Below are 24,778 nucleotides of genomic sequence, written 5' to 3' on the forward strand. Positions count from 1 at the left end.
CAGAGTGAAAACCTTAGCATATGGGTACCTCAGCTACATTTTACAAGAAATGTTGCATTGTACGTTCTGAAAAAATACATGGAAAATACCACCTAGCCCGTTAAGGATCCCAAAGCTCAAAGAAACCTGTATTTTCTGCTTAACATATACCAAGAGATAATTGCCATATGACTGCCAAGGCAGCTCCTTTTACCTATGGCTATTTCTAACTCATGTATATATATATACCTCATCTGCCTGATGTGTTCAGATCAATTTAGACAATAAATAGTGTCACAAAGTTTAAGTTCTTTTCTGTATCTGTGCCTGAAAGCATAGATATCGGAAGCTTATATAAAATTAAATTAACTGCTTTTCAATCCAAGGCATATGGTTACAATATATTTGTACTATCTAAAATTTAGTTATTGGAATACTTCTGTAAATAATTGTAGTCTTCTAGCCTACAATATTAAGGTAAAGCCTTCTGGGACTCCCAAATGCAAAAAAAAACCTGAATTAAATGCTTCTGAATTTCAAAAGAAAAGCCCAAGTCAGGGAAGAGAGTTCAAAAATTATAAAAACAAGGCCAAGATCCTCAAAGCTGAGTGGCTGTTCTCTGTGGCTAGAAACAATATCTAAGCATGCAGAACTTTCTGAAAATTCATCTCCAAGGTTTGTGTTAAAACATGGGCATGGTCTCAGGCAATGAAAATCCTTGGTCACAGTGCCCTACTCCAAGCATTCCCAGAAGTTACAGAGACAGGAACAGAACTGTCTGCAGTATAGAGCAAAACACACATTATTACATGCTGGCAGGATCTGCATCTCTAATATGCTGAAGAAACTAGCACACTGACAAGGAAGTTTAAATGCTACAAAACATGCTTTATTTATCAAATGCAAGCTTTTAGAAATTCAGTAAGGTAGAAAAGACCCAAACAAGTTTAACTGGAATTCCTTATAGTCCTGAGTTCAAAAAATGCTTTCAGTTACAGCAGAGGCTAAACTTTGGCTATAAATGAAACATTTAACAATTATTTACTTATAAATGAAACATTCAACAATTATTTACTTATAAATGAAATATTTAACAAATAACAATCAGTTATACAACCTATTTAGAATCAGCAACTTATCTCACAAGACGTCTAATAACAAATTTTCTTTGTGGCAGTAGCATACTCAGCTCACGTGTCCAGTGTTGACCAGCTTTGTTTATTCTGACTGTCAATCATTCTTTTAAGTGCTTCATCTGGTACAAGATCTGATCCTTTTACATCAACATAGCTACAGCCCATATTAGGGCATCTGTTAGAAAGAAAAGAGAAAATTCATTGAATTGGAAGATTTGTATTTGTCAGATAAAGGCTTTTGCATAGTATCTGCTAGTTTGTTGGGTTTTTTTATGGGATTCACTCTTTCTGCCAGTTCCTTGTTACCTCTTGTCCTCTTCACCAGCTCTACATAGGGAAAAATAAATCTATCCCAACCGGTGAGAATCATCAGCTGAAGGAAGGAAAGAAGGAGCACAGTGAGAGATGAAGCCTTTCCCCTGTTGATCACTCTCTTGCTTCAAGCACAGAAGCTGCCTTCATCAGCAATGATATCAGCACTGCATGGACACCTTTCTGTGTTGCTTTATCTCTCTGCAGTCCTATACAAACTGCAGGTAAATACCTCTTACCTTACTAATATGTAGTGGAGAAGTATAATCTTCACTGTTAGATAAGTAGGGAAATTATTTTCTAGGGAAACAAATAAAAGGGAATGAGCCTTGCCATGACTGACTGGTGAATCAGTGGACTATCTAGTTGGTGTAAAAATCAACCTGACCTTTTATGAGCTGTGAAAGCTCAGAAAGGAGAAATAGGGTCAAATTAACAGCCTCTAGAAGACAATCAAATACAAAATGTCTTATAACTACTTGAAACAGCCAGATAAAGACACCAAGGTGAAAGATATTCAGGGACCAAAGGTCATTTTCCTTTGGTGGTGGCCCAAACATACAGATGATACCTCTAGTCAGAAGGAACACTTTTCCTGAATTTTTCCTTTCTTCAAGTAACTTTTTCCTGAGGTGCTGAACTTATTTATACTCAGTACTCGTGACCATTCTACTCCAGATTCATCCACAGCTTACTGTGTTTGTCATAAATCAGTCATTTAATTGCTCTGTGCCTCAGTTTTCCCATTTATCACCTTAGCAGAGCAATAGCTTGCTGGATTAATGAATAACAAGTGCTCAGAAAGCTTCCCACATTTCCTGTAAGCATAAAGTATTAGTATGTCCTTCCAGGCAGTGGAAAATAGTGAGCAAACCCAGAGACGTAAGAGTTGCCTCAAGGAGTGTGTGACAAATCTGTCAGCACAGGGCTGTGTGTACGTCAGCTGAAGGGCTGGCAGGCAGGCACTGCACTGCCAAGGGCACTGAAGGGATCCCGTGGATTCCAACTGGGAAGTACTTGTGAGGAAACAGCCACTCTGTGTCTCCAGAGTGAGCAACAGCTCTGAGTCCAGAGTCAGAATAGTGAGGATCCTGTGGTCATGCCCTGCTCTGCCAGGACACCTGCTCCCACAGGAGTATCCCTGGCAGGAGCACAGCCCAGCAGCCACACCATGGGATTGGGATACTGAAACAGGGAACTTATTGGAAGAACTGGCCTGTTTTCCCACCACAGCAGATGATGGGTTTTCAAAATAACTGCATTTTCATAAGAAAGTTTGAAATTACGGTAGATTGGTCAGACTGGGCAGAGAAAACCAAGGAGTCCTTAATTTAGTTACAGAGAAGCTGTGGAATTGCTGTATGTGTGATTTTCTAGCACTGGAATAACTGCCGTAAAAATGGTAAGGCTGCAAGCTAAAAGCTGAATATTAAGAACTGCCAGTGTTCAGACTGCACAAATAATTTCAGTTTGGGTATAAGGTAGGTTTTAAAGCTAGGTGTGTACAGCTGATATGATTTTTTTAAGTCCAGAGCTTCTCTATTCTTCCATTTCTTAAAAGGTAAAATAAAATTCAATCATGTGAACCTATTTGTTTTTCAGCAGACCTGAAACTTTTGATCCACTACAACCATTTATCCTAAATTGAAACTATTCTGATGGATTTAACAACAGAGAAATATTTAGATACGAACATCCTGAATTCAGTATCACAGAAGGTATTCTTGTCATTGGGCAGTTGAGCACATGCTTTTTAGCCTCTCCTTATCCTCCAGAACACTCACTTTCTTTCAGCTTGAGAGCTATTTCCCAACTCCTGTTCATTTTTCCAGCCAAGTTTCTGTCCATCCATGTTGCTGGTTTTGTTGTTATTCCCAGTATATTGCACCCATTCCAGATTTTTCCCTAGACGTCGTAACAAAAGCAAGGTACTTCCATCTTGTTCTTCAAGCTATCTTGACACTGAGATAGTGGCTGGGCATCCCAACTGATGCTTGGTTTTATAGCAGTGCTTTCCTGTAGCTGGGAAGGAGCATGGAATAAAAACTCCAGCTCCACCTTTGTAACCCCCATGGAGGACTGTGTAGAGTCTAACAGAAATGCCAGAGGAACAGATGGAGGCAATAAGCCACCTGTGGCATTATCTTCAGGAAAATCAGGTTGCTGGTCTCTGACAGACCTTCCTGAGCAAACTGGACTTCTTATTAAGAAGTCCACAACCGTTAAATTTCCATTTCCACCAGCCCCAGAGCAGGAGGTAAAAACAAATGTGAAATCAATCATAAGATGATATGTCCTCTCAACTTGCTCCAAAAAGCATTTGTATTCAATCCTCTTTTCTTTTTCCTCTTTTTTTTTTTTTTAATAATTCTCATTTTCAAATTTACTGTGGAGAATTTGAGGTTTAAAAATTCAACTGTTAGATCTTTCCATTCAAAAAAATACATCCCATGTGGAAAAGTGGCAGACTATTTTGATGATATAAGGAAAGAATTATTTAACTGCATCGTGATAGGAACTGAACTGCATTATCTGATCTCATTCCTAAATTCTGTTCTATCTAAAATGTTGTGGTTTAATATTTCTTACTTTAACACTCAGTTGTTTTCATATTTCTGAGCTCCATTGGAATACAACTGCAAAAGAAGGTGCATGGAGGAATTTTTTTTTTTCATTTACTTCAAGGCTTGCTGCATAAGCAGCAGGAACAAACCAGCAACTAAAATTTAGGAAACTGAGGTCTCTCTTTGTTGGTCATGGCTATAAAAAATCTCTTTACTTCTGTTGTGCAGCCACAAGTAGCTGTTATTTCCCCACACAATTCCTGAGTATTTCCTTACACATTGTTTTCATTAAAAAGAAAAGCACCTTCACATGTTGAGTACTAATGAGGAGACTGTGACTTGGGCAGATGCTGAGGTTTTACTTCCTGCAGCCTTTCCAATCCAAATACATTTCCTAGAACAAGTGGAGTAAAATTCCACTTACACAGCAAAGCAAACAGCTTTTCCACACATTCTTTTTAGCTTACCGGACTTTTTTCTTTTTCTGCTTTTGAGTCTGGATCATTTCTAGAATGGCATCTTCTTCATAACTATGTCCACAGACTTTGTTCCGTACTGGCCTCTTCATTGTCATCTGTAATGAGTAAGGACTGATTTAAAGGAACTGATAATGTCCTTGAAAATGTTTCTTCTGAGATTTTATGTGAAACAGCAGGAAATGTTTTTGCCACTTATACATGGCATTCCAGTCAAATTAAGGGATGAGGTCCTGCTTGGTAAATTACATTCCTACTTACATGGGTTTTCCTCCCCAAGCAGTATTGCTCTTCTCTAATAATGCTTAAAATTGATACGATTTTGCTGTTAAATATAATGTTGTTTAACAGGTACTGCAAATTTGTAATAAACAAACCAATGAAGAATATGAAATAACTATTCCCTGTCAATTACTGTAGCAGTGATACATACCTGTGTAATGGGACAAATAAAGTTTATCTGACTCCGAGTTACAGCTATATCTTCATCAATTTGTTCAATGGTGTCCTTATCATGATCTGATTTATGAAAACATAGAATGGGAAAAAAAGAAAAAATATGCTTCTTATTTAATGTAGATTGCCAATACTTAAAATAAGCTAATAAAAGTCAACATTTGCCAAGCACTATCTCACATGTGATATCTAAAATATCACAGCATGTTTCTGCACCACTCCATGAACAAGACACCGAAAAAAAACCCTGTACTATAATGTCTTTTAGAAAATGTGGATTTTTATATTGTAACAAGTTTGTGTGTGTGTGTGTATGGCTATCTACAGCCAAGAAAGAAAGGCTGGGAAGGAGAGCAGGCTGTCCTGAAGATCTGCGATTCAAGTTCATCAAAACCCAGTAACACACAGGTGAGTCCTCAGAACCTAACAAAGGAGGAGGTGAAGCAGATCTGGCAGTCCTACCCTCAGTATTAGCTTGTGTTTGAGTGTCATAAATGGGCTTTCTGCATAGCCTGTATATACTGTACACACTTAAAAAGGAATTTGTACCGTTTATCATAATGCATCATTTATAAAGTGATGCTGCTGTGTTGTAGTGCATTTAAAAATTATGGTATGTCCCAAGGGAAGAACTCACCCTTGGTTTTGTATAATGTCAGTCCTTACCTAAAGCTCCCTTTCCCTTCCCCTGTCCCATTGGCTGTAACTCCCCTGTATTTTTGACCACCCCCTCCCCCTGGTTTAAGAGAGAGCACCCAAGGCATCTTGGCCTCTTTCTTGCCCTCGGGCGAACCACGTACAATAAACCAGGGGTCACATCATGCAAGTCTGAGCCTCCTGTGTCTAAGATACTCTGAGTCTGTGTTGTGTATATTCTGAAACCCCTTCCAGCCCGTGTTCTGTGAAGGGCAGGCACCTCTCCACAGGGCGTAAGAATGAAGGGGTTCACGGAATAAATACAACACTGCTGTATTTTGCTAAAACTATAATTAGTGAAAAACAAAACCTAAAAAGTGTCATGGACAATAGAAATGTTATTGAAGTACCCTTAAGGAGGAGGGGCAGAACGAAATACTGACAATTCCCAGAAAACACCCAGTGGCCTAATGCCAGGGAATGAAGGGCAGATAAATGAGAATAAATCCACCTAGAGCTGGAGGAGCTACAGGTCCTCACCTATAGGAAGGAAAAAGCAAGGTATAAGCAACTCTGTGCACCCATGGGCACACCAACCAGTGTTCCATGCAGAAGTTAGCCAAAGTCAAAAGCTGAGACACTTTTGGTGCAGCTAAGGAAGAGACAAATATGTACATATTTATATATATTTAGAAAGATAACTACAGCTTTAATAAAATGCATACATATTATCTTCTAGCTCTCCTCTGTTATTGTAAATCTAGGCTTTTAGTTGAATGCATTTGTTTATCTTTGAATCTTATCTGGTAATAACAGCAAACTTTACACCTCCCATAGCTTTCCATTCCTTTGGGGTAGTTCTGCAATGCCTTTGCAGAGGTAAAGAAGGGCCTTGGGGTGCAGTCCTCAAGGTGTCTCAAGCAAAGAGAACATTTTTCTTTCTAGCTGGACAAGCTGAACTCCAAGGGAGGAGTGAGAAACACAAGCAAACACAGAGAGTTTAGAATTACTTCATGATTTGCCTTCTACAGCGTCTCCCTGTGCTGTTCCCTGTGCTGCTGTTGTACACTATCAGCTAATCTTTGCATCCCTGGTATTCAGTCTTCCACATCTATTAAGGACCAGTGTTTCCTAACTTATGGTCAATCCTGCATGCCTGTGTGATACCATCACCTTCCGGATGATACCAGCAGACATCACCCGTGGAGCAACCAAAACCTCTGACACCCAGCCTGGGCTGAGCTCGCTGCCCCGTGAGCCAGCACAGCTCTGGCTGGGGGACTCTCGGCATTGATGTGGCAGCCATCACTCCACTACAGCACCTCCTGGTATGCCAGACCTGTTTCCAGACCTTCCTCCTTAACAGAGCTTGCCCTTCTTTCCATTTCAATATTCCAAGCATTTAGGAAAGTTTCTGACCCAGGTGCTCTGACCCCAGGTATTAGGGTTAGAATTAGATGACCTTTAAGGTCCCTTCCAACCCAAATCATCTTAGGATTTTACTCTTATGAATACCACAGGGATACTCAGGCAATCATCAAATATATTTCCATGTCTGCTACTAAGGTCAAATGCAATCAACAGGATGTGGATTCTGGGGGAGAAGGAGCTCAAATGTCCAATGTCAATCATAATTTCAAGGCTTCAATCTCCAAGAATATTAACATACCTTCATCAGATACTGACCACCTAACCAAGGCAAACACTTGAAAATCAGAAGGAAAAAGTGGGCACAATTTAACTATAAATACCAAAACGGCAATGGTATGGGCACCAGAAATAGTCACCAGTTTCCAGAAAAAAACTCTATCACATATATTATTCTTAGATCATTCATATATATAGTTTAGTCTATAGTATTTGAAGAAAGTACAACTTTTGGAGAAAAAAAATTGTGTTTTTGTTTTAAAAGAAGGTTTTGAAATACAAAGCAATGGCTGAAATCCCACTAAGACACCAAGACTAAGAAATACTGGAGTTACTGGCAGGTGGCAGCTTTGGCATGGGCTGTTTTACTTCAATATCATAATGATTTTTTTCCTCCAAGGAATGCCAATAAAGAACAAGAGATTCATATTGTCCTTAAATTCACGTATTTGCAAATTGTGACATACTGCAGCTCTAATCTTTCCTGTGGAAAACATCACATTTTTATGTGTTGTACCTAGTTTCAACCCATCAGCCTGGCATGAAATTCCAGAGTACCTGAGCATCATGTCAGTCAGTGACATTAAATGGCACCAGTAATAGCAAGATCTAGGACAGGGGATTCCTTACAAAAGGTGTTTGTTTTAAATCACTATATAGGTGTCAAGGAAAGTGGGTGAATTTTTAAAATGTGGGGCTTATGCCTGTGACTTTACTTCTAAAGTCCAACACTGTAAGATATGCATGTAAGTGCCTTTTTCTGGAAGAGTATTCACCTGTGGAGCAACTCCTGACTTTGCTAAAGAGTCACCACTTCCCTCATCACTTCTGTGTATGCTTACTTAGGTACTGACACAAGGATTTAGGAGACTGTAGTGAAGCATCAAAGTTCAAAAACAGGAGCTCAAGCTTGTGTACTGGTGTTTGAGCCTCCCCTGAAGGCCTCAGGTGTTTAAATTATGTGAGCTAAATCTCAGGCTGGGGTAACTCTTTTTCCCATACTGGCTTTGGAGGTGATTCAGATGCCTCATGTTTAATGGCTGAAATTTCATGAGTTGAGACCTAATCCTTGTAGGTAGGGTATATTAATCTTCTTGGATTCAAACTGTCCTCTTGCTGCAAGTTTATCTTAAACACTTCAGGTTGCACTTCATTTGCAATAATTTTGTATACAGCCTATCAGAGTGGGGCCCTGGTTTCAAGAGGTGATCACAGCCCAAATGAATCATTATTTAAAATATTTCCTTTTCATAAGCAGCTAATATTTTTAAAAACAAATATGCAAGACTTGGATGATGCAAGTAATACCTCAAGCATGTCAATAGCAAATTAGCATAAATCAGATAAACCACCCACAGATTTGTTGTTATTGCTTGATGTTCTACATTACAGAAGAAAGGAAAATAACTTTTTTCAGTGACAGTAAATTTTGCACAGATTACACAACACACACACATATATACTAAGCTGGTCAGAAAGATGGTCTAAACTGTAGATCTGTATCTGTAGCCTCATATTGCAAGATGTTTTCATTAAGGTCAAAGGGATTTTTTACCAAATTAAATGTATAAAAATTTGGTGGATCTAAATTTCAAATCTGACTGTACTACAGAAAGAAATAAAAAAACTGGATCATACAAATTTCGGCTAAGTCAGGTTATATTTTAATAAAATTTAGTTTTCTTTGCAAATTAAAACCAGATGCAGAAAACACTAAGTTATTGTTCCCAAAATTCAGATGTTGCCTTAAGTAACGGAAGTGCATACGTCTATTTTGGTAGTCTGAAAGATCACATATTAAGAGCCTTAACAGTTTCTAGTTTTCCATTCCAGCCAACTGAAACATATTATGAGTATTAGTAACACATTTTCTATCTGTCTATCTCAGCAATGGTGTTTACAGCTGTTGTAATAAAACTGCATTCTTATAAAGGTATCTATTTTTGGTAACACATCATAATGAATATTACAACTGCCAGCTGTTTTTTTACTTATTCTATTTTAATTAAAAGCTGGTATTAATTTATATCTCTATCACTTTCATCTCTTGATAATATTGTGACTAACATGCCTTAGCTCAGTTTTTGCTGTGAGAAACTGAGAACTTTAAAGCCAACTTTTAAAAATAGAAAAACCATAGTGTAGAGACATTAACTGCTGGATTGTGAATTACACTAAGCATAGATAATATACATGTTAAAAAAACCTGAGAGGAAAAATCCTCTCCACTGTCATTATTTCTACAACCAGGAGACTGCTGTCTGCTTACTGCTCCCAGGGTCAGCAATGCCCTCTCCCCAATTTCTGTTTCTCTAACCTGGTTCTCAGTGAGTACATGTTGCAATGTAAACTCAATTGATTTCTTTCCTTTTGTGCTGGACTGTTCTGCCTTCTCACCTGCCACAGTCAGAAACTAATCCTGAGAATCAAAGGGCAATGTTAAGCATGTGGGATTGAGTCTTTGTAAGCCTGAGCCACCAGACAGACAAGGTCTTGGCTCCCAAGAGGGTCTATTGTACTGCTGACTCCATAGAAATAACAGCAACTCATCCAGGCTGGGAAAAATCCTATCTCTGAGAGGTCCAAGAAAAGCATCAATGTTATGAGGACAAGTCAGATGCCAAGTGATCCTGCCAGCAGGGCACAGAAAATAATGAAAGGTGGGGGAGGTGAAGGACATTGTCACATCTGAGAGTTGTGCTCTACGAGTCAGAAGGCATCTGGGGTGAGGAAGGGCCAGGGCCAAGTCTAAAGGAAAGACCTGACACTGCTGAGAACATCAGGTAATGTTTGGAAGTGGGTCAGCATGCCCATCACTGCTCGGAATTTGGGTTAGCCTTCAGTCCAGAGAGCAGACCAGAACAACTGTCCAGTGTCCTTCCTGAGGGATGGATCTGCAGTAAATGCTGTAGGAGTGAAAGAAAAGGGGAAGTAGAGAGTAATACCTTCCTGGCAAACTATCCTAGTCTCTAGCAATTTGTGGCCAGTTCCTGAGTCAGAGGTAAAATCTTCATACTTAATAAGCCCTGGAGTTTTCCTTCAATGCATTTGTCTAAACTTGGAGAGGGGAATTTTGGCCTGGACCTTTCAGCTTGATTAGAGACAGTTATCTCTGCTAGAAAGGCTAGCAACAGCTTAATTTTCCTTGAAAATTACTGCAGAGGCTGCAGGTTATAGTTTAATTTGATTTTTAAGAGGGAAAATAAGGTGTGCAAGCTACAGCTGCAGTCAAACAGTTCAAAGGCTTTGTGCTTTTTGCCAGAGGCATGCGATAGTTTAATTTGCCAACCAAGCCAAACGAGGCTTTGCATTGGAGTACATTACAATTTGATTACTTGCTGGTGTTGCAATACAAAGTTGATCTAAGGAAGGTGGCCTCTAACATGTTGCTCCAGATTGCAATTGCAAATTTACTTGCTTCTGCCCAGGCCAAGAAACTTGCTGGTAATTTATTGCCAAGGGCTTTGTATGTACCCTGTTTGACAGATACTTGTGCAAAAAAGCACATAGAGGTACATTTGGTCAATCCAAAATAAAATTACAATCCTTTTCCTGAAGTGTGAAATACAGGTTAGATGAATGTGTTAATGATCTTTTAGTTCCTTTACATAATGGTGGGGAAGGAAAGGATCATGTCTTGCACTAAACAGCAATCCTCTAAAAACTCCTTTAATGCCATCAAATTCACAACACTTGTATATTTTACAGTATTTTGTCCCACTAAGCTACAGTTATTTTAAAATACACTATTCTAAATGGAAATACTGTTCCCATTTTACCCTTTCACTAGTGGGTAGAGCTGCTTTATGCCAGTTTTCCAGAATGGCCTTTAAATCAAGAGAAACTGTGATATGATGGAAATGTTATTGGACAACTCTTGCAGAAATAAGGTAAGTGAAGGAGACTGGAAAACACTTGCAGCTAGATCCAATCTGCTGTTTAATATATTAATAATAAAATGTGGCTACAAATTTTTTGGGGAAAAAACCAAAAAAACAACAAGAACTCCAGAAAACCCTTCGAAACCAACTCACACACTAATCAAAGTGAGAAGACACCAACTTTTCCAACTTTAGATTTGAGGAAATTCAGACAGTTGTGCAGTGGGAACTTCTGTGCAGTAGAACAGAAAGGATATCTTTGATTATAAACCACATAACTCAAGCAATTTGGTAGGCAAACACATAGGCAGCTTTCTTGATCCTTCTGCTATTGCAAAGGAACATGAGAAAGACTTCAAAGTCCTTTGAAAACATTTTAAACTGCAGTTTCCTCATTGCTGCTACCTGGACTCGATCTGAAGAAGCTGCTGGGGGAGGTGAAGATTACCTAAAAATATGTCATGAAGGCTCATCAGTAAGCTCAGAGGAGCTACTATTTCTGGAAAACCTAAGGTGGCCATATTTTTCCATCTTAACTACCATCACCCACGATGACATGTAAACTTAAGAAGCAGGTTAAGTACCAGAGACTTGCTGAAAATAAACCAAACTGATAAAGAGACTGCTTAAATGACCAGGAAACTCTAGGTCTACATGAATGCGTGCCAGGCATGTGACAATGGAGCACAAGTGTTAAGGATGCCACAGTACGAGTGAAGCACGAAAACTGGAACATCTTATGAGGAAAAAATATATCAGACACAAGCTACTAAATTCCAAATATATGTAAAGAACATTTTTATTACTTGGAGCTCTCCTGCTCTTCAGAAGAAAAAAGGCTGAGCAATCACTGTCTCATGAAGTATAATGTATAAAGGCAATTGCTATGCTTAGAGAGCATCATTTCATATATCAGAGATGAGAAGAATATCACTCACATTTAAAAAATGAAGAAATTCACTCCAGACACATGAAAGAAAAAGTTGCAAAAGATGCAACCAGGAAAAAAAAAGCCTACCATTTCATTAGAAGATGAACCACTTTCCATTACTAACATTGTGGTCAGAATCTGGAATGTCACTGATGCAATGCTAACCATCAAATGACATGAACATGTAGGGCTTGCCTACACAGGGAAGTTGCAAAATAAGCGAGGGTGTGAATACAGAATGCATTAACTACTTGGCACTAACTCAGTGTGTGGACACTCCTATTCTGCACTAGGAGTGCCTTTTGGCTGTTTAGCCTAATCCACTTCCACACTGGACTTGAGGAAGGCATGGTTAATCCTGGGCTGGAGTAGTGAGAGGACAGCTGTTGGTACTGACAGCAGATGGGAGCCCATCTTTTTTTGCAAAAGTCCCTATCAGTCCCTGAATGGTCTATTCTGTAAATTCAACTCATATTTTCTCAGAACAATCCATTGCATGTATTCCCTACAAGCAGAAATCATGTCTGTGACATCTGTCAACAAAAGGTTACATCATGTATCTTGTAAGCCCTGTGGCTGGGAGTCACTTTGCCTATTTTAGTATGTCATTTGTACATTCTTGAAGACATTCACTTCTGAAAAAGTGAACCAGTGATAGATTTTCAGGTGGAACAAGCTTCTGCCAGAATATCCTCCTGAACAGAACTGTTCCAGGGTAACGGACAGAAAACAAAAGAGCAGTGACAGGGCAAGCAGACCACATAGCAGTGGTCCCTATCAGTCCATCCAGAAGGCTGCTACACCAAATGATCATACCCCTAGAAAATTATCACTCAGATTGCCATTTCAATCTGTCTCTTCACATTCTTCTCACAAGACTTTTTGACAAAGACTTCACTGTTTTCCTATTCTAAAGAGGTCTCTGAAAACACCTTAGAATAATGTGCCTTGGTGCCAGGAGAGTTGTGAATACAGACACATGGAGTTTGTCATGTGTTGGGGACACAGGCAGGAATATTTATAAGCTATAGTATGGGAGGGATGAAGCTCTAATACCTGAACATTAACCTGTTGGTTTTGTGATTGGCAAGAATGACAGAGACTCAGCAACTCTGAAACTGAAGAGAAAGCACAGGAAAGAGCCATCTGTCACCTTTGAGAACGGGCGGATTTATAGTACAGAAAACCAACTTCACTACTCTTTTCATCCAAAGGAAGGAGGGGAGAACAGATATGCTTCTCTGTACCAGAAGACTAATGTAAAATATTGCTCTTGAATAAAGACATGAATACAAATAATAAAATGTGAAAACAAAATGGCGGGAACAAAATACACTTTTTTTCATCCCCTAAATGTTGAAGCACTTGAAAGAAATATTTAGGTGCTATATTTTATTTTAAAATTAGTCTTAATGAGGACAGCATTTGCAGTTCTCTTCTTAGTGATGCATTTCAATACATCACAATGCTTTCTAAAATTCTTATCTACTTTCAGAATGAATTTACTTAATTTTAAAATGTAGCATCAAGTGAATATAATTCAATGTGCAGTGAAGCACTATATATATCCACATAACCTTTTGAGCTTTATTATTAGGATGTATAAAAAGAGAAGTTGTGTTCATCTCCCAAGTTTTTTAATAGAATTTTTTTTTTTTCCTGTATTTTGAGTATAAACTTTACCACTCCAGTTGTTCTGAATTCTGAAGCTTTGCACTGCCTGGAATGCCTCTGAGATAGCCTGGGTACTTCCTTGGGGCTGCACCTCCTGCTCTGCTCCTGCCTTGGTTACCAGCCCACAACCTTGACAACCTGCTTAGAAGAGGAATTTTTCTTAAGCAACAAATCTTTTTGTAAATTTGTAGAGGTACTAACACCCTTCTTCTCTTGAACATAAAGCACTATAGAAAGAGGTCAATTATACTATTGTGACCATTTCATCGGTAGAAAACTGAGGCACAGGGCAGGAATACATCCAGAACCACCAGCACCCTGTGTTAGACCATTGTCCTTCCCATTAGATCACACGGTCTTACCGCTCAGTAACTAAGGCTCTGAACAATTTCCAAATACATTTCTTAGTGAATGCATCAGTTCCGCACTAAAAGCAAAAAATACAACACAGAAAAAACCCAGTATCTTCTAGTAATTGCACAATATCTGGTTGTTTATTCTACGAGATTCTACTTGTGCTGGAGAACACATGGTAATTTTCTATTAAGTCATACTTATAAAATAATATGTCTTTGCTAAACTACTTTAAAAAGAAAAGAAAAAATAATTCTTATCAAAACAAAATAAAAAATAAAAATGAGTTGTAGTCCCTTTAAGAGAGACTTACAGATTGGCCACTGTTCAATCATAAAACTGCATGGTTTTCATTTAGATTAAAGCAGGGTGATATATTGCCTGTATGTATACGAAGACATTCTGCATGAACTATGCTGTGCGCACTGAGCAAATCTTCACTGTAATAATCCTCAGTAAAATGTTCCCTAAAATAAACAAAAAGTGTTCCTAATCTCAGTATATAGAGCATCCTCCAAAATAATGTCATTGTTGGCTTGTGCAGCCAAACATAATGGTGTCATGGGTTTGAGATGATTTTTCTCAACCTGTCCCGTGATTAGGCTTCTTGAGTGGCAGTCAGTAGGAAAAAATCCAATGCTAGAGCCCTGAGCTATAAATACTCATGGATTATAACTGCAGAGGCCTAGTACCTTCTGATGGTAATTAGTAGTTAATTCTAAGTCTGATTGATATTTATTTTAAATCCCTTCCTGTAGATTCTCATTTGCCAGGAGTGTAACTGGCAGAGTGCATCTTCTTTAACGCTACACACATCAGAAAACTCTAACCATTCTGTTGCTGTCATTTATATCACAAAACATGCACTTCTGATTTCACCTTGGCATTCTGCATTTCTAGATTCTAGACAATCTAGAAATGACTGTGCTTTATGGCAAACATGCTGGGATGACTGTGAGGGGCTTAACTAGGTCCAACACTAGGCAAAGTCTTTTAAACCCTCAAGGTCTCTGTATGCCTACACTTTCTTCTCCAGATCAGCTTTGATAGGGGAGTGAATTGGGACAGAGAAAGGACTTGAACAGCCTCAGCACAGATGTACACAGCAGCAGAACTAAGAATGGAAGAGCAGGACAAGCAGAACAAGGGAAGCCAACATTGAATTGATGGGACAGCAGTTGCAGTGTCACTGGTGCTTTGTAACAGGGAAAACGAGTGCATGGCTAAATCACAGGGCATCCTGCACAATCTTCATCTTTCTAGCAAAGGAGTTAATGTTACACTCGTTATTTTAGTCTTATAGTTATTACCAGAATGGAGTAACATTATAGTTAACCTCTTAAGGACTATTAACTTCCCTTGCACTCTTTGGCTGGCACATCAGCCCTTGTAGAAACACGTACAATCCCTACATGATGCTGAGGAAGATCAAGGGTTTGTATCTCAAACAGTTTAATATAAATGAAATAATCAAACTGCACTAATTACAGAAGAAAACCAAAAGTTAATGCAAAAGAGCTACCCTAAGGAATCACCTTTTTGTCACTGCTTTCACATCAGAAATAAAGCACAGCCTTACAACCCAGAATTTAGTTTGGCTCAGTGTTACTGGGACTCTCTGGTTTGTAAAGATAATTTAAGATTCCTCCTTTCCTACACATTCAGATACAGCTAGTATAAATATGGGGGTGCTGAGTTCAGTAACTGGAAGGAATGGCAAACTTTTACGGACTAAATCAATATATAAAGGGGGATTGTAAGAAAGTTGGAGAGAAACCTTTTACCAGAGCCTCCAGCAACAGGACAAGGAGCAGAGCTTTTAAACTGCAAGAGGACATTTTTGATTGGGTGTGAGGAAGACATTCTATGAGTGTGATGAGACACTGAAACAGAGAAGCTGTGGATGCCCCATGCCTGAAAGTGTTAGATGGGTCTTTGAGCAGCCTGATTTTGTGGAATATGTCCATAGGAGAGGGGGTGGAACTGGATGATTTCTAAAGCTCTCTTAAACCCAAACCATCTATAGTACTTCCCTGATTCCAAGGTTTTATTTACAGATACTAGCCCTGGCAGGTAATAGCTCTTTGAAATAAAATACCACCTTGGCATGGCATACATGCCAATACTAGAACATGTAACATAATTTAGAACATTAAAATGAAAAGCACTTTTAGTAAAGACCAAAAAGGGAGTCTTTCTTTTGAAAAATGGAACAATAGAAAATTCTAGTCACAGACAAATGATACAGTTTAGCTTACCCCACGACAAAACACACTCAGCTTTAACTGAAAAACAGAGATGATCATATACTTCCTAGAGGTGTCCTGCTAAACTTTTCATTGCAGAGCTAATCTAGGTACAGCATCCCATTTCACATAAAGGAAAACATGAAGTATCAAAAAAGACTCCTCACAGGGCACATACTTGAATAATAACTATTTCTAGCCAGGGAGTACAGGGGAATCTGGAAAACAGCAGCAAGTGCATGCTGGTTTTGTAAACATAGGAAATGATCACTTCCAAACTTTCAGCTGCTTGAGGTGCTAGCCACCCATATATGACAAACCTAGCAGGGAAGAGTCACCGTATTAGTGACACCCACAGGTATGTGGAAGGGGCAGTCATTTAGCAGTAAGCAGAGTTCCTTGGGAAGTGACAGTCTTTGCAATCACACATTCCTGGGTTACTACATTTGGCCTCTGGCTTGTACAGCACAGAGCTTGAAACCAGGAGCTCGATTATCACTGACAATGCTGATCTGGAATTTCAGGAATGGGTTGTAGTGGGTCCCAGGAAGCAAACAGCACTTAAGAAGTAAAGAAGCACACTATGCCTTTGCCAACAGAGAATGTTATGTTGCTCTGAGATGTTGCAAGAGCATGAAAGCAGTGTGGGAAAAGTGCAAACAGAGCTGGTGCAGTAGGAACTGCAAACAGAATCACATTATTAACCAGGGAGACAGGAAGATGTATGGAAATTCACACCACTCAGTGCCTGAAAATTTTCTTCAGCAAATTATTGAACAATTGGAATGTAAGCAGCTAAAGGATAACAAGGTAGTAGGAGACAGTCAATAAGTTTCTTGACAAATCAAATCACACCAAACCAACTTAACCGGCTACTTTGATAGATTAACTGTCCCTGCGGGACAAGAGAAATCAGCTAACCTACATACCCTGTACAGCTTTTGGTGTTTTCCACATGACATCCTCCCAAGTAAACTAAAGAAATCAGTATAGATCTTCACCCAAATCCAAGAAACAGCACAATAACTAGGCTTTCTTCTGATTAGTTTCTTTCTTTGCTAAAACAGAACACCAGTGTAACAATCATTACAGTAATGCCTAAAAACCGTAATAGAGATTAAACAAGATTGTACAAGACACTATACACATTCATGAAAAGACAATTCTGGCAGTGCAGAGCTACAGTCTAAACAATCAGGACAGACAAGGAAAGTATTTCACCAGCACTGTCAGAGATGGGAAACTGAGGCAGAAAAAGATTAAGAGCCTGATTTTCAAATGAGCTCAGCATATTTCTTGCTGAGCTTGCTTGAAATTCTGGCCATAAGCAACATCATGGAAATCACTAGATACTGAGCTCCTTTGAAAACCAAACTTCAATATGAAAATTTGGCCCCAGAGGCCTTTTGAAAATCAACATCAAGAGGCTTACCCAAGGTCACCCAGGAAGTCAGTGGCAGGGCTGGGAACTGAACTCACATCTTCTGACTCCCACTCTGGTGCATAACTAATGTCGCCCTGTGCTCTTGTTTTAATTAGCTATGGGGAGATCTCAAACCAGAGAATGCTTTTGAAATGAAAGAAAAGAAAACCTTCACAAACGTATTCAGTTCCCTTTCAGAAGCATCAGCACAATGGGCTTCTAGCAATTCACAAGCAGGAGGGATTTCTAGCTTCTGTATCAAATTTCTGTTTTCATCAGAGAACATATATAATTTGTTTACTTTACATATATAAAGGAATTCATTGGCCAACATTTTTTCTCTAATAATTTTTTTTTTTTTGAATTGCAGTATGCCTGTGACCCATACAAATATTTTTCCAGTGACAAATGAGGACAGAAAAAGGAAGCCTGAAGAGTCCAAAGGCTCCTAAGGATTAGTAGACAACCTCTGGGGCAAGGAGTGGAGACTTATGCTATTGCTTATTATTACTACATTTTTCCCTAGGTAGAGAGAGTTGTTTGAAGTGGTTTCCTTGCTAATGCAGTGGCAGAGCAAACTATTTACTTTGCATGTATATGTGGTTGCTTCAGTACCTCTCCTGCCATTCCTGTGGAACACCTAAGATGCAGCAGTCTACAAGTACTTTTTGGAACATCTTGATTTTCCATTTTTTCCCTGGCTTTGGCATCATCCATAATCTAAGTATCTAGTAATCTAAGTATCTTCCCTCACAAGACTGGAGAATACTGCAGCGATCTCAAGAACAATACAATATATAAAATTATTGCAAAGGTAGAAAACAAGCCAAGTTTGTAGTAGCTCCTTTTAGTCTAATGCATTTAGCTAAATCCTAGATGTGGAATTATTTTGTCAAAGACAGAATAACAGGTTAGCATTTCTGGTTTTATTTTTTCCATCAAAAGCTTCAGCCTGTTTTTCTACAAAAGACTATAGAGGTTAATCTGTCAGAAGAGCTCTTCAAAAGGAGGAGAAGGACATTTCCTTAACTCTCTGACCTTGGTATGCTCTGTGATCACAGGTGACTCTGCATTCACTGGGAATCTCACTGATAAAAGCCAATAAATTTTGCTCAGTTTTCCTCAGGCAGAAAGCTACGTGGTGGATAGAAATGGAAACTATGGCTCATGCTGATGGCTGGAGATTTCATAAAAGAGCTGCTGGGTTCATTATTCCCAGACTTCTGTTAAAAGAAGAAAAAATATCTTCTTCTTTCCGAAGAAGACTTTCAGTCTTCTTGTACCTCTTTAGTGCTGTTTTAAAATCTGCTGGCTCCTTTGGGATATGTTTCACTTAGGTTCAGAACAGAATCTTAGTTTTCTGTCAAATGCACCTTCTACTTCTCTTCTTCATAATACTCACTGCTACAAGTATATGTGTCCAGTTGCAAAGTTGTGCAAGTTTAAAAACAACTTTTTATGAAAAACCAAGAAACACTTCACTAAAGTCAAAGCCATAGTTATGGGAAGCAAACAGATGGTGGAGTGAGAGTGATTGTGAACAAGCAGCATGTTTGTTTCTACAGATTAGCAAGGCATACAGCTTTTACTTACAAAGCATTTTCAATTTCTTTTAATCAGTATAAAGATATTATTAGGGTTAGTTTAATGCTAGTTCAGGGATTACTAGTGTTTCTACAACAGAAGTCATTGAAAGGGGAGTTTGAGGGAAGGAAATTTATTTTACAGAGGTCCCTTTCTGCTGGAGAGTGTCTCATGAAGGGGTGGCATGACAAAAAGCAAGGGGACACTTTGGAGTATGTAACTGAAGCTGAGAACCGAGGTAGGCAGTGATGCCCCAGCAGAGGGGAAGTGGGTGATTCCATGGAGCACCAGCACAGCTGAATGAGGCAGCAGTCGGAAGGTCCTTACAGACAAAGTGCTCCCAGAGCCTCCTCCTGCCTATCTGTCAGGTTCTTTTTTTCCATCTTATCTGTCTCTTGTTTTACTCCACACCCTCCTCTTCTAGTATGGCTTTCTCATTGTCTCCTCTCACTTATCTTGGATCACAAGCATTCTGGGGGAGGGAACACATCTTTATATAGTAAACAGGCAGTGCTGTTATGGCACTATACACAGAATTAATAATAACTCATGCAGTATATAAAGTGAAACTTCTCAAATAAGCTCAGTTGTATTAAAGAGGGGATCTCTTTAATTAATGGAAAATATTACCAAGAATCTTGGTGTTTAAGGTTAAATTGCATACTTAAATGAACCACGAGCACTGCTAAACACGCAGCTTACACATTCTGGAATGCCAACTGAACAGGCTTATGTGGGATCATCCAAAACTTTTGCAAGCTGATAAATCTGAATAATTAAGCTCTCCCTCATTACAGGTCTCCAGAGCACATTAATCACATCTTCACAAGAGTAAAGTTCACTCTGAAAACAGGAATACATCTTTGACTAATTGGTTGTTTTGATTGGCTGGCTTTGGTAAACTGAGGCAGCATTTGAGATACTTGTGTTGACCATATACACTGTTATATGCTGCCATATAAGTTATGCTGTCTGCATACTGACCCAGCAATAGATCTAAGAACGTACATTACTTTTATCTCTTTTCATTTTTGATAAGCATGAAGTTCCAAGTGCCTTATGAAATACTTTCTCCTCCTCCAACAGAATCACAAATGGAGAGGGTTCTTTTTGGTTTAGTTCAGTTTTGAACTCAGGAATTTGACTCTGTATTAACAGAATCCTGACTATGAAGTGAGCTCCACAAGGGCAGTACCAGCAGTTTTGCTAATTGTGTTTCACAGACATCTTGTTGTCCCTAAACTCCCTGAAGGATGGAAATCCCTATTTACATATACTGCTGTCATGGCCAAAATCTTGAGAAAAAAATTTTTAGTCTGTTGATCATACAAAATTTAGAATTTAAGTAACACTTAGACAAAGCATATATATGCATGAAAAATCAAATACAATTAAAAATATCAAATAATACAATGCTTTTGAAGATGCAGGGGAAGTTTTATTTGAAAGAATATAATGACAACCCTGCTCACACTGATCTAAAACCCTGAAAAAAGGGTAAAAAAACTGGTATAAACCAGTAGCATCAGCACCACCCTACTGCACTCTCACTTTAATCCTGCAAACATGTCTGGCATAGGTAACCACAGGCATCTTTTCTCATATGGAACATCATAAAGATCTAGTTATTGTATGTTTGAATGTTTAAAGTGGGTTAAGGATTATGCTACTGTTAAATCAAGTCTCTAACTGAAGTCTTAAGTTAGCAGCACAATATCACAAACTTCTTTCCAAAAATAATTGCCTTGAGATAATACATAGCTTTTTAATGTTGTGATTTTTTTTTTAAACAGACTACTTAACAATATTAGAAACTTATATTCCAATTTGATTTGAAATAATTGAAACTTTCTTATCAGAGGCTAACAGAAGATTTAATCCATTGAGCACTACTTGTCATTAGTACACAAGTAGATGGGTGAAAATGCAAAGAGTTATTAACACTTGAGAAATTAGGAAACCTCATAATCAAAACATTATTTTACAGATCAATTTAAATACAGAAGAGGAATATGTTCAGGCAGGTCTTCTATTTCAGACATTTTATTTCCCTTTGAAACTTAAGAAAAAGAAGAAGCAAAAGAAGACAACAGATGTGTCAATGGCTGAATGGGTGGGTCAGTCTTCCTGGGAAATTAATCATACTTTTCATTCAGTTTTATGAAAGCCTTGCTTTGAGCATGCCTGTAATTACTAATTGTTGCAGTAGCACACCAGTCAGCCACACAGTCCAGTTTACAAGGATTAGGTAGTTTTCTAAGGGTTTTCTGAGGTTTTCTCTTTTAGGACACAAATTACAATGTGATTCCCTTCATCAGCATGCAAATGTGGGCTGGGAGAGCTGATAAAGAAATTTTAGTATAGGATGGTCAGGAAGGTTCTTATATGAGAACCTATTATATTATTATAATAGTCCAACTTGCTAATTGAAACTGTACAGCAATCAGCAGTATGGACTGAGATAACCAAATCCTGTGGCCAAAGTTAGCTCTGCCTCAGAATTGGTACTACAAGGACACACAAACTAACCCAGATTATGGTCTGTCTTTGTCAGTTTTGGTATTTTATACAAGTTTCTATTAGTGCCTTGCTTTAGTACCTGCTATGTGAAACTGAAAGTGATTCTTCTGTGGGTGATTCCAGCAAGGGTGCCCAACCATCGTGTTGGGAGAGAGAGCACCAAGTCAGGTGCTGAAGAGTCTTACACAGTGCCCCAGGAAAGTCAGCTAAACAAAGGGATCTACATCTGCCACTGACCTTGTAACTGCTAAAGATTCACAGAGCATATGTTGATGACAGTGCTTCAGATCTCTCATATTCAGGAGTTTGGTGCTTTTTTTCTGCAAACCACAGTTTGCAGAAAAATGTAGGTTTCTCCTACCATCAGAGGTTTAGAGTTCTAAGGCTTTTCTAGAGTCCAAAACACTTTCTTTCAAAACATCAGGACACAATATTGTTTCTTTCAAAATATTAAAGGAAGAGAAAGCAATAGCAGCAGTCTTTCCCTTTCCTTAGTAACTAAGAAGTAGGAAAAAAGTTCAGCTACTCTTGGATAATTAGCAGCCCTACTAAAATAAAGAGACACTCTGACGTCTGCTGAAGCTGGACCACTGTGCAGCTGAACCAACAAATTGAAAACAAGAGCCAAAAATCTTGAGAATGACTCTGCAGCTCCAAGAGTGGAGCATTCAGCTCGGAGCAATAAAGTTCTAAGCTTTTCCCTTTGCTTCCTGGGTTATTTCTAGTCACATGATGTCTAATGTAAGATGCAGTTCCTCAGTACCTTGAAAGCAGTACCAGCGCCAATACCTGGCTGCAGACCACAACCACTAATCTTTTAGCACAGATTTGTGTATTCTATGGCAATCTCATTTGAAATGTAGACTTGTGTGCTCATTACACTGAAAAAAAAATTATAACAAAGGGAAAAAATAAGAGAAGAGCTACAGAAGCTGCACTTACTTAGAAACTAACTGTGGAAAATATACAGCTGAACTATACCGTGTTGACCACTACATTCAAGCATCCCTTTCTCCCTTCTGCAGCTACAAATGCTGAAACATACTTATTAAAATATTTTTTTGTTGTTGTTGTTTTCAGTTTATCTATGTTTTGTACATTCAAAATATTAATTTTGTCATTTAAGTAAAACTTGAATCATCATCTCATTTTAGGCTATTTCATTTGTATGCAAGCAATAATAGTTTCTTTAGAGGCAGCCTGAACAAAAAAAAAACAAACAAAACCGTAACATTTTTCACAGACTATATTTACAGAATTCTGCTGATTTAACATTTTTGTGTCATAGAGACAATACACCTATTTTATTCTGTCACTAGACTTTTATCAGCGAGTGACTTCAACCAGTCACAGCTTCAAATAGTATTTGCAGTTTATACATGTGTCTTTGCTTTTCTAAAGTCCCTCTTTTCACCTGGTCATATCTTTCAACATATACAGGCTGGGTGGAAAGTGGGTTAAGAACAGCCCTCTTGGGAAAAACTTGGGGGTGTTGATGTAAAGCTCAACATGATCGTGCAGTGTGCTCTTCCAGCCCAGAAAGCCAAACATGTTCTGGGCTGCAGCAAAAACCCCATGGGCATCAGGCTGAGGGAGGTGATTCTGCCCCTCTGCTCTGCCCTTGTGAGAGCCCAGTGGGAGTGCTGTGCTCTAAGATAAGAAGGACATGGAACTGTTGTCCATGGAGGAGGTCACAAAGATGCTCAGAAGGCTAGAACAACTCTCTCATGAAGAAAAGCTGAGAGACTTAAGGTTGTTCAGCCTGGAGAGGAGAAGGGTCAAGGGTGACTTTATAGCATCTTCCAGTACTAAAGGGGCTACAAAAGGGCTGGAGAGAGAATACAAGGGCATGGAGTGACAGGACAAGGAGTAAAGGCTTTAAAATGCAGGAAGATAGGTTCAGGTCAGATGTTATGAAGAAACGCTTAACCATGAGGGTGAGAAGTCACTGAAACAGGTTTCCCAGAGAAGTTGTGGATGCTCCTTTTCAAGTGTTCACAGCCAAGCTGGATATGGCTTTGAGCACCTGGTCTAGTAGAAGGTGTCCCACCCCATGGTGGTGGAGTTAAAACTAGGTGGTCTTTAAGGTCCCTTCCAACCCAAACCATTCTATCATTCTGTGATTCTCCCCCTTTCACATATCTCAACACTGAGAAGGACATAGAAGGGGCTGAAATACAATTTTTAGGCCAGAATGTACCACTCAGATTTGCACAATAGCCTACAAAATGAGGAATAAGAAAGAAAAATATCTAACCTCTCTAGAATTCAACACCAAACATGAATTTGAGAAATCACACCATCTGCCTGAACCTGAAGGGCTATTCCGGAACCTGGTGATAACAATAAATCAGGGGTGCCTTTACAATGCCCTTACTTCTAAGAAAGTCACAGAATCATCTGTTTTGCTTTGTAGAACTGTGAGTTCAGTGAGGGAATACTTGTTTTACACCTCTAGTCAACAAGCAACTCTTGAAAGTAACCTCATGAGAGTCAGAGATAAAGTAAATTGTATATAGAAAACCTATAGAAAAACAGAGCAACAGTTTGAAATTTGTCTAACATGTCATTTGCAAACTGACTTTTAGGCACCCGAACAAAAACATTCTTATTCACAGGGTGCTCATTATGCAGAATTTCATTCACTTGTGCCTCTGTGATTCTAAGAAATCAGGACAGCTACTCCCGTGTCCAAACACTGGATCAGTTTATGCCACTAAGTCCCCTAAGAGTAAACCGACATCTCTTCTAAGAAATGGTACTGCTGGTTACCTCATGCATTGAACGAAACCTTATGGTAAAGCTGGCCCTCAGATTAGAACATTAGTTATCTACAAGCTCAAAAGTATCTAGCCATACATTATTTCCCTGTCTTCACACAAAAGGTTCCAACAAATTCTACATATGAATGCAATTATTTACACAGCCTCCTTCTGCAGACTTGTGTTCATGACAACAA

The 24,778-nt window shown here is 38.8% G+C and overlaps 1 protein-coding gene across 2 annotated transcripts in view; it reads right to left on the reverse strand.

The window, feature by feature from the left end:
* Positions 1-846: 846 nt before the first annotated feature.
* Positions 847-24,778, reverse strand: part of NSMCE2 (NSE2 SUMO ligase component of SMC5/6 complex) — a 128,108-nt gene continuing 104,176 nt past the window's right edge. The window contains exons 5-8 of one of the 2 annotated variants that reach the window (XM_086875193.1): positions 13,702-13,830; positions 4,901-4,986; positions 4,459-4,565; positions 847-1,290 (exon numbers count right to left, since the gene is read on the reverse strand). In XM_086875193.1, the coding sequence (XP_086731319.1) occupies positions 1,170-1,290; positions 4,459-4,565; positions 4,901-4,986; positions 13,702-13,830 (443 nt within the window). In that variant the 3' untranslated portion in view covers positions 847-1,169. The remainder of the gene's footprint in view (positions 1,291-4,458; positions 4,566-4,900; positions 4,987-13,701; positions 13,831-24,778) is intronic. The other variant, XM_086875219.1, reaches the window with a different exon arrangement.

The sequence above is a fragment of the Cyanistes caeruleus genome, chromosome 1, assembly GCF_971803275.1.
Source record: "Cyanistes caeruleus chromosome 1, bCyaCae1.hap1.1, whole genome shotgun sequence".
NCBI lineage: Eukaryota > Metazoa > Chordata > Aves > Passeriformes > Paridae > Cyanistes > Cyanistes caeruleus.